Source organism: Ctenopharyngodon idella, chromosome 12 (assembly GCF_019924925.1).
Source record: "Ctenopharyngodon idella isolate HZGC_01 chromosome 12, HZGC01, whole genome shotgun sequence".
NCBI classification, from domain to species: Eukaryota; Metazoa; Chordata; class Actinopteri; order Cypriniformes; family Xenocyprididae; genus Ctenopharyngodon; species Ctenopharyngodon idella.
The window spans coordinates 10,642,662-10,652,938 of record NC_067231.1 but is presented as its reverse complement, the minus strand read 5'-3'; the positions used below and the strand labels follow the sequence as shown (position 1 = coordinate 10,652,938).

At 36.3% G+C, this 10,277-nt stretch overlaps 1 protein-coding gene across 1 annotated transcript; it reads right to left on the bottom strand.

Annotated features, from left to right (window-relative positions):
• Positions 1-4,974: 4,974 nt before the first annotated feature.
• Positions 4,975-9,777, bottom strand: si:dkey-261o4.8 (uncharacterized). The gene is made up of 6 exons (XM_051915225.1): positions 9,230-9,777; positions 7,714-7,782; positions 7,395-7,466; positions 6,336-6,401; positions 6,049-6,120; positions 4,975-5,683 (listed from the first exon to the last, which is right to left on the bottom strand). The coding sequence occupies exons 1-6, from the start codon at positions 9,299-9,301 to the stop codon at positions 5,606-5,608; spliced, it is 429 nt and encodes a 142-aa protein (XP_051771185.1). The 5' UTR covers positions 9,302-9,777; the 3' UTR covers positions 4,975-5,605.
• Between the last annotated feature and the right edge of the window lie 500 nt (positions 9,778-10,277).

Below are 10,277 nucleotides of genomic sequence, written 5' to 3'. Positions count from 1 at the left end.
GATTTAATAATAAATAGATTTAAATCTAAGTTGTGACTTTGATAATCTTGTTTATTTCTGATATTTTTGTTTTGGCTAGTAGAAGTTCTGAATGGCCGGTAACTTAATTTAGTACCCAAAATGGCAACACACCCAAAAAAAAAAAAAGAGTAAAAAAAAAAAAAAAAAAAAAAAAAAAAAAGTTAATTTCAAACCCTGAATGTAAAAATGAGGGCTCTGAACCAGTTCACGGAACAAAATTAAAACTGGAAAAGAAAAAAAATTTAACAGAAACATAAAAACGAAAACAAAATCAAGTTTAATCGTTCTGACCAGAAACGCTTATTTGAAATTACTATTAACCGGATAATAAGTGTATATATTTAGGTAGTCAACCAATCATGATAGTATGGCCTATGCAAATGTGACGCTGACACATTGTGAGTGAAATGCTGTCAGTCATGATAGGTAAGTCGCAATGTCAGTGTGCTGGCATTAGCTTTTGGATCTCAGGAGTTTATCTGAGGATGTCACCATGGCAGGTAATTATATCCAACATGGTGTGAAACCAGCTAAAATTGCAGGTTAACTGCTACTATTCAAGAAATTATTAAAAAAAAAAAAAGATATGCATGGCCAGACACTTAATGTGTTATTAACATTTTGCCAAAATCAAGCTTAAATAGATTTGCGATGTATTAGACCAGCGAATGTCATAAATTTGCGTTGTGTCCATCATTAGAACGGCCGCATCTGAGGAAGTGCACTGCATTATGTTTTCATTATTTTACAGGATATAAGGTTGTAGCTATTGTAGCTATGTGGGTGCTTAGTTTGTTTGTTTTTTTTTCCTGTTGTTTAAAACATTTGGCCAAAAGCTTGTGTTATAAAAGACGAAGTGTTATGCACAGACTGTATTGGCTATGACTAGACCACAAATACCAGACTAAGAATCTTCTCCATTCATCAGATACATAAAACATTATTTAAAAAAAAAAAAAAGAAGATAATTGTAAAGGCTAAAGAAAACACTGTACTTATTCAAAGAACCAGGGGTCCGTTCTTCATACCTTGCTTAATACATCTGAGATGATGTGACAGATGCCAGATCTTCTAATCGTGATAACTGAACTCTGGATAATTGGTTCTTCAAACAAATTTGCGGATTTGATTAAAATATCTGGATTAAGTTTTTCTGAAATTACTGCGTGTTCTTGTGTTCACTGGAAAGGCAGATGTATCGATACTCAAAACCACGATCAGCAATGCAGCGACAGCAACTAATGACATCATATAATTAAAAAAAGACACCTGACGAAAAACTCGACAAATTTCTGGACCTTTACAAGGAAACAGCCAAGCAAACAACACGGCATAAAAGAAATGTGCACTTTTTTTATGATTCCCAATTATTTATATTCATGATGTCTAGTATTTGTACAGGCTTTACATTTTATTTCAATGTTGCAATTAGCAATTAATTTAATTTTGTCTTTGAAGCAGATTTGTTATGTGATGGCATTAATTAAATTTTCTTATGGGTCAAGATCAAGTTTTCTGCATCTCCTGCGCTGCACCAAGCCACTACCATAATATGTCACTACTCAAAATAATGCACGGCTCAGATTAACTGTACAGCATGTGTGCAAGATTCCAATAAAATTATAAAGTAATTATTATCACAAATAAATCTCTCAATGAGTAAAACTGGTTGTGTCTATAGTATTATAGACTACATAACATTATAATATTATTTTCAAATAAATTTTTTATTTAGTTCCTGGTTCAGTTCGGAACTCTTCGAATAAAGTAGCAGTGGCTGGGACAGATTTTAAGTATTAGTGCCGCTTAAAAAGACCTTACGGACCTGTTGCTATGACAGCAACTCCGGGATGAGCGACGAAGAACCGAACAATCCAAAATCATGCCAAATCGTCATCAATCAAATCCATCAGAGTTAGCGTCGTACGAAGAATGGACCCCTGTTCCTTATTCACCCTTGCATTGAAAACAAGACAGTCTCCAAAGCGTGCAGCACTTCATTCACGACTGAGGCAGGTGGAGATACCGTATGAGGATTTGCCGAAAGTTTGAGGATGCACTGAAGTTACGAGGTTTATTCATAAGCTCTTAGCATCAAGTTCAATTCAAGTTCTGGTATAAAGTATAGGCAAACAAAAAAAACAAACAAAAAAAGTTATTTACCAGTATTCTAATTGAGCTGTTTTTGGAATGATAATGTTGCATGGAACGCATGTACAGAAATGTTAAAATAATGATTCTGCTCAGAATTAAAAAAGTTAGCTAGTTGATCAAGCTCATTATCCTTAAGATTAAGAATCTGGGACATTGTTGCCACCTGCTTACGGAGCTGTGTAGACCTGAGATAGTCTGGGTACTGTGCACCACACTGACTTGCAAAAAGCCTGATACAGTCCTGTCCTCTGAAGAAGCTGGTAGGTGAGCACTTTGGTCTTCCAAAAAGGAAGGGGTTGTCCACATCTACTTCACAGGCATCTCTCTTGTCCACAAGAAGTTTTATTGCTTTGACAAGATCAGGGTTTAACAAAATTGCAACTGTTCTCCCTTTCTTGCCCATTATTTCCACTCTGCTGAAACGCTTGGACATTTTTTTTCTCAAATGGAAAGAGACCGACGGCAATATCATCATGGAGCTCAGTCTGGTCTCTTTTCCTGAAACACTCAAGCATCATTTTTTGAAACCTCTCCTGCACGACATCTATTAAAGATTATTACTTGTGCAAGTGTCACTTTAGAAAGTTCCGCACATGTTTGTGAAGATTCATGATTTTTTAGACTTTCAAAGCATCAGCTGATTTCTTCTCTAGGTGCTGGTGGAGAAGCTGCACATCAGGTGTGAACGGTATAGTTGATGGTTTGTTGAACTTTGATTTGCTCAAAGTAGCAAGAGCAGCATGAGAGACATGTTCTGCCCATTCACTTGAGCACAGTCGTTTGAATCGCTCTGCTGCTTTTGTCGTACCATCATCCTCTGCTGCAATGGCACTGCAGAGAATGATGTCACCGATCTTTTTGAGTGAATGTCCTAACTTCAGCGCAAGGCTTGGTGTCTTATATGAGTGGCTCTTTTCATCGTAACCAGCAACATCTTTCACAGCCTCAACGACTTTGTAAAAATTGTTCGGTTTCACAGCATCTTCGAAACTAAATATGGCATATTTTTTTCCTCAAGCTTATCAAGAGTCTGCCCATTTCCCGAACCTTCTGTCTGATGTATTCAGATTTTGTTGGATCACTTCCATGCTTGTTGTAAAGACACTGACTCAACTGCAGTATGAGGAAATCATTTCAAACTACAGATGAAATGTCATCATTCTTCATTTTTCCCAAAATCTTCCACACCTCCGGAGATATTGCCTGGGAGAATGTTGACTCTGCAATATCAGCCAAAACTAAGACTTTGGCCTTACCAGTTGCTTCAGACTCTGAAGACATCTTTGAAGGGCATCTCCGTGTATGGCGCCACAGCTCCTTGCGAACAAACAGGCCTTTACAGTATACACAGTGCACATATGTTTCGGCACTCAGTTCAATCTCTGATTTTCCTGGCCGCCTTCTAACTTTCAGTGGTCCACTTTTACTTACCATAACCTCTTGATTATGCTCATAGTTGCCTCTGTTTCGTAATTTCTCAAGTAACCTTTTTCTGTTCTGGGAGTGTTTAGGGAGCAAGAATTTAGCAGCAATTTCTGTCTCACTGTCTTGATGCTTTTTAAAGTGACAAGCAATTTTAGACTAAGGTTTCTTGCAGACATAGCAGTAGTTTTTGTGGGTGGAAAAAGTGTTTTTGGGGTTTTGCACATTGTCAGTGTCTTGACTGTTCAAAAGAAGACACTGCTGGTGTTTTCTTAAATCTCTGAAGCATCTCAATGTCGTCTGTGGCAGTATCATGATTATCACATATGAGGTCTTGAGCAGAACTGGATATGTCACTAACCATTTCTTGCTCAGTGGAAGAACAGTGAACGGGTTGTGGTGGCACACTCTTTGCACTCACAGAAGACTCTGAAACAGCTGGTGTGGACTTATAATAAGGTGGATTCCATGTATTGACAGATAGACTATCATCACTATCACTATTTTGTCTAGAGTCTGGGATGAAGTCATCAGAGGAGGATTCTTCAGTGTTTTTATCAGCATAAGGAGAATACTCTTCATCAGAGCTAGATTCTTCAAAGCTGGAAAATTCAACATCTGGCTAAAAAAAAAAAAAAGACAACTAATTTACTAATAACAAAAAACATGAAATAATGTACCCTGCTTAACCCTTTAAGATAGGATGGAGCGCCCGCGCTCCCGTTTGCGTGTCTCTCTATAAGAGCCCATAAAAACTGAACCCATATAGGTAGCACAAAAATTCTTTTTGCATACAAAACCAGAGACTTTACACGTTCAGATCAACATGCTCCTGTTGTGTTGTTTTCACCCTCTAATCTGTCTGAGTAATATGCGTTTACAACAAAAAACAGCACATAACTTCATGAAAAATGCATAGATCATAGAAAATGGATTCTCGCAATTACAATGAACCCAAAATCAACATAATATATTGCGCTGATCACAAGATATTACTCACGGAACGATGTAACATACTTGGCTAAAAACATATCTCTCATCTTTCCGGGATGCAGTGTGTATCCAATGTTCCCGGACCCATCCATGTTTGTTTTCCAATGTGGAATAACACAAAATAGGTATCATTTTAAAGCTTAGAAACTCATCTTTTTAATGCATCTAAACGTTTTGAAAAACTCCTAACGAGTACTGAGAAGTCCCTCTAAACCCGAGTTTACCACCCGTGGGCGCCATCTAGCTGCGCAAAAATGAATAACACTTTATTCAACCATACTTTATGCTATCACCACAAAATTTAAAACAGATGCAGCTCACATGTAGGAGAGCATCACCAAAAAATAATTTTTCTCCGATCTTATTGCCTTCCTAGGTTATTCCATGTCAAATAAAAAAAAAAATGAAAAATTATAAAAAAAAAATTATATATATTTTTTGTCTTTTATCAGCGGTTTCTCAGCATGACAATATCCAAATGTAATGTAATTTATATTTTCTAAAAATTTACAAAGTGTTCTATCAAATGATACCTACCTTTTGACTCTCCTTGCTATAGATTTGAAGTTATGAGTCTTTACTTTTGTGTATGTTGCTCAGAAAAAAAAAAACTCAAAAAAAGCCTTCAGGTCTTAAAAAGTTAATGTCCATCACAGTTTTGATGTAACAAACTTGAAAATGTTTACAATGTGATGTAAAAGAAATTAACATACCAGTGTCTTATTTTGTGCCGTGATCTTGAACATACTGAAAAAAAATTAAAGTTAAATAAAAGCACGCTTCGTTTAGTTATAATCAGATTACTGCACATTTTTTTATTCAAAAAAGACAAATGCAGAAAATAGACATGTCCTAAAAATAAAAATGATTTGAATAAACTGCACAAAAAATGAAATAAAAATACCAGGAATTTATAGGACAGCCCATTTTGTTTTCAAGAGGGTCAAGAACACACATACAACCATATATATGAGTGATGCAGATACTGATATTTGCATGTAAGGCCAAGCCATTTTCAACTTGACACAGGTCCACTGCAATCTCCACAAGAATCCAAACTAGAGATAACAGCACTGTGAACTTCATGGTGGCACTATAACAAAAAAGATTTAGTAAATCAATTTCATACGTTGAACATAGCACAACTTTCATTCCAAAGTGTGATGTGAACAGACCTTAATTGTTTACTTCTCTTTGACTGAAAGTCACTGCAGTTATTGCTGCACTGAAAGCATGTCCCGACTGAAAAGTGTGCATATTGGGTCTAAACCTTATCCACAATAAAATAGCTGACAGATACCCAAAGCAACATCTTTTCATCAAATGTGTAAAAACATGACAGTCCTCATAGGGGAGGACTGTTCTTACATTGCAGATCAGAGTCATGCCCATCCCCCAATACACAAGTGTGTCAGTGTCAAAGAGAAGGAAACATTTAAGAAACATACGCTCACTTACTTTCTCTTTCACTGATGAGGAAGGATTCACACTGCATTCAGTCATAGTCACTGATGTCTCGTCACACAATTCCTGTAATTGTGAGAAAGACAGGTACAAAACTGAGGCAAGGATGTTTGCCAGATGGCCACCACAACCAATACTAGTATCAACCAAAGTCTAAGTATCTACTGTCACTTTCATGGCTATGCCGTGCACAAAGCAGACATAAAAACATGTATACATGCAGATCTTGTCTATACAGTAATACAAATCACATACCAGTTACATTATAAAGGTCAACGTACCATTTCATTTCCAGTCAAAGCTGAATCTTTCTTTTCAGCTGTCCTTGATTTGTCTTTACAGGTCATCTGAAATCAGAAAGGGCAATTGTATGCTGTTAGAAAGTGTGCATATTGGGTCTTAACCTTATCCACAATAAAAAAAGCTGACACATACCCAACGCAACATATCTTTTCATCAAACCCTAACCCTAACACGACAGTCCCCATAGGGGAGGACTGTCCTTACATTTCAGGTCAGAGTCATGCCCATCCCCCAACACACAGGTGATGAAAATGAATGAACAGAGCGAGGTACATTTTACTCAAAGTTGAGACATCACAACAACGTCTTTAAGGGGGCTTTCACACTGGGCTCGTTTGCCGCGGTCCGAGCCCGGGCGCGATTGTTCCCGCTGACTCCCGCAGCATTGGTCTGGTTTCACACTCAAATTGATTCTATCGAACCCTGGTGCGTTTGCGTTCATCTTACGTCATCGCAGACGTGCACGCCGCATGATAGAAATAATTTGGTGCTATTATGTGCAGCAGAGTAAACGACACTTGTGTTTACTGTATGTGCGCCGCATGTAGGTGGTTTTCCACTGTTTGCAAACAGACTATATATTTTGGAGACAGCTGACTGCCATTCATTTGCCGCTCTGATTGCACTCGCAAAGCGCGAATACATTGCAGGCTCACTCCTGCTCAAATCCAAGGTAAATCATCAGCGAAAACGCATGCGCAGGTTACTTCCTGAACAAGTGCGCACCCGAGTCCGTGTTGCTTTCATATTCACGCGAACCACGGCACAGTTCCAGTGCAACCGAACTCAGACCACCTCCTTCAGGTAGTCTCGGGTTCGGTACCCCGGTGCGCACGCAGGTTCGCATGACAGCTTTCACATTAGCGTTTTTTTTTTTTCATGTGAACCGTGCCCCATTTCAAACTAAACTGCCAGTGTGAAAGCCCCCTAAGACAACGGTCTGCATAAAACAGCTTAGTATGATGCCCAACTATCCTACACTTAACATTGTCAGTGTCAAAGAGAAGTAAACAATTAAGGAACGTACGCTCACTTACTTTCTCGTTCACTGATGAGGAAGGATTCACACTGTATTCAGTCACAGTCACTGATGTCTCGTCACACAATTCCTGTAATTGTGAGAAAGACAGGTACAAAACTGAGGCCAGCATGTTTGCCAGATGGCCACCACAACCATTACTAGTATCAACCTAAGTCTAAGTATCTACTGTCACTTTCATGGCTATGCCGTGCACAAAGAAGACATAAAAAAAAAAAAAAAAAAAAAAAAAAAAAAAAAAAAACATGTACACATGCAGATCTTGTCTATACAGTAATACAAATCACATACCAGTTACATTATAAAGGTCAACGTACCATTTCATTTCCAGTCAAAGCTGAATCTCCTTTCTTTGCAACTGTCTTTGATTTGTCTTTATAGGTAATCTGAAATCCGAGCAATTGTATGCCGTTATCATAAAACGTTTTAATTCTGATGCATAACACTTAAATTAATATGAATATAGATGTTATTTGTTATGCTTTCTCCCAAAAAATGACCCTTAAAATGCAGATTTTATACAAAGAAATCTCTCCAAACACAAACCACTCACCGCTAGCTCAGGACAGGATGAATTTTAGCAACTAAACTTGCCTGTTAACACCAAGAACAATAACTATAAACTTATAGTTCTAAAAATCTCTTTCAATATTTAAGAATAGCAGAGTCTTCATAACAGCTTTAATTTTTTTATTAAACTTTTAATAAATTGTTTGTAAATTGGATAAGTTTCATTATTTCAATTAATTAGACATGCTTTTTGATTACTAAAATTTAATTTAACCATTAAAATGGAGTACAAAAAAAAATTTGGGAAAAAATAAAACGGATTTTTATAGGGCCCCTAAGACAGTGGACTTCTCATTGTCTTATATGTGCATGCCTGCTTCCTTTCCTTGCTGTTTAACTCCACCTCAGTAGGATGCGAGGGAATGCAAGGAAAGGAAATGAGATCAGAGGATCTGAAGGATAGCTTATTTGTATACTGAAATATTCTTGATCACTTCAAAACAACATCAGCTACACTCAAGGGATCTGCCCTTGGGTTGTTAAAGGATTAGTTCACCCAAAAATGAAAATTCTGTCATCTTTGTTCTGCTGAACACAAAGATATTTTAAAGAATGTAACCAAACAGTTTTGGGGAACCATTGACTTCTATATGTATGAAAAAATACTGTGGAAGTCAATAGTGCGCCAAAACTGTTTGGTTACATTCTTCCAAATATCTTCCTTTATGTTGAGCAGAACAAAGAAATAGACCCTTTTCACAGACTGTGATGACGCATCAATATCATAAATCCTGAAAAGTGTTTTTTTTTTTTTTTTTTATATTTTCATTTTTAAAAAAACGTAGGTACATTTACAACACTATACTTAGTATTATATTACCTTTGCATTAAAATAAAAATCTAGTTAACGCTGCTGTGAGGGTGTTTCTAACACAGCGGCTATGGGAGTAATAGTAAAAATGACATCAAATGGAGTTTTTCTTTTGCTACTTGAGCAAATGGAAACACAAAAAAATATATTTAATGTATACTCTCATTCACCGCCATAGAATTTTACCCAACTATGACGACTTCCGCTTCTGAGAAACCTGGAAATGTAAAAAGGGTCTACAGGTTTGGAACAACTGAGGGTGAGTAAATGATGACAATTTTTGGGATTTGCAGATTGGTTGGATTTGTCACTGATCTTATTTGATCACTTGCAATTAATAGTGTGGACAGTCTGCCTGAGAAGATCTGACCTGAGGTAAAGAAAAAAAAAAAAAAAATCTTATTTGCCTGCAGTCTGAACATAGTCAAAGTGCCTTGTGATGCACAACTTACCTTTAAATGTGTTGATTTGTCATCCCTCAATGAAGGCTTTGTCTTTGCCCGGCAATATGTGTTCTTTTGCATCCTGCTCAGGTTTTATTCTCTTCTTTCTTACCATGTTGACTAAAAACAATCCAGGCAACATGATGAGTATGTGTTTTTGTAATATGAATTCTTTATATAAAGTACATTATTGTCAGACTGTAGTTAAGCCTATATCAATACAAGATTTTACATATAAATAATATTCGATAATACAGTCATTGTCATTTTGCTTTAGGTATGTTTCTGTTATATATTTCTAGTATTTCTGTATCATATTAAACTGTAAATTCATTAGGCCTGGGTAAAAAATATTGATTTCTCGATTCTCATTTTTTATTAGAAACTATCAATTAATCCCCAGAATCGATTTGTCTTTGCTGTTACCAGATGGTGAATGAAAAGAACACTGTAGCTCACCTCCCATCACAATCACTTTGGGGTTTGTTACTTTTGATAAGAAACTGTTCTCAGATTTCAAATTCTGTCCATTTTAATGAGATATTTAAACAACACCGTTTTATCACTCTTTAATGTAGCATCTCAGATTAAACGCAGCTAAACTCGATAGAAAAATTAACTCTTGAGAGAAAATTTTAGAACATTTTCCATGTAGGCCTACTTGTACCTGATATACATTCAATCAAAAATACATAATCAATAATATATATAATCAATAATATACATAATAATAATACAAAATGTACATAATATCAAATCGAACCAAATAATTAAAAAAATCTGCCATTTTAAAATGTTAATTAATTCTCTCAAGCATTCATGACCATAGTATGTTTCTCCAACTAATACATCATTATATGTCTAAGAACCACAAAATAATTTAGTTTGTACCATTAAAAAACTTTAATACCATGTGCAAGTTGTTCAGAGACGCCATTTTAGCTACTAATGGGCTAGTACCTTAACTGATATCAGCCCAATTAGCTGCCATGTTTAAAGGTAACTAGTTAAAAACTGTCTGACTCATAACACACTGAGCTATATAACGTTAGTTTTA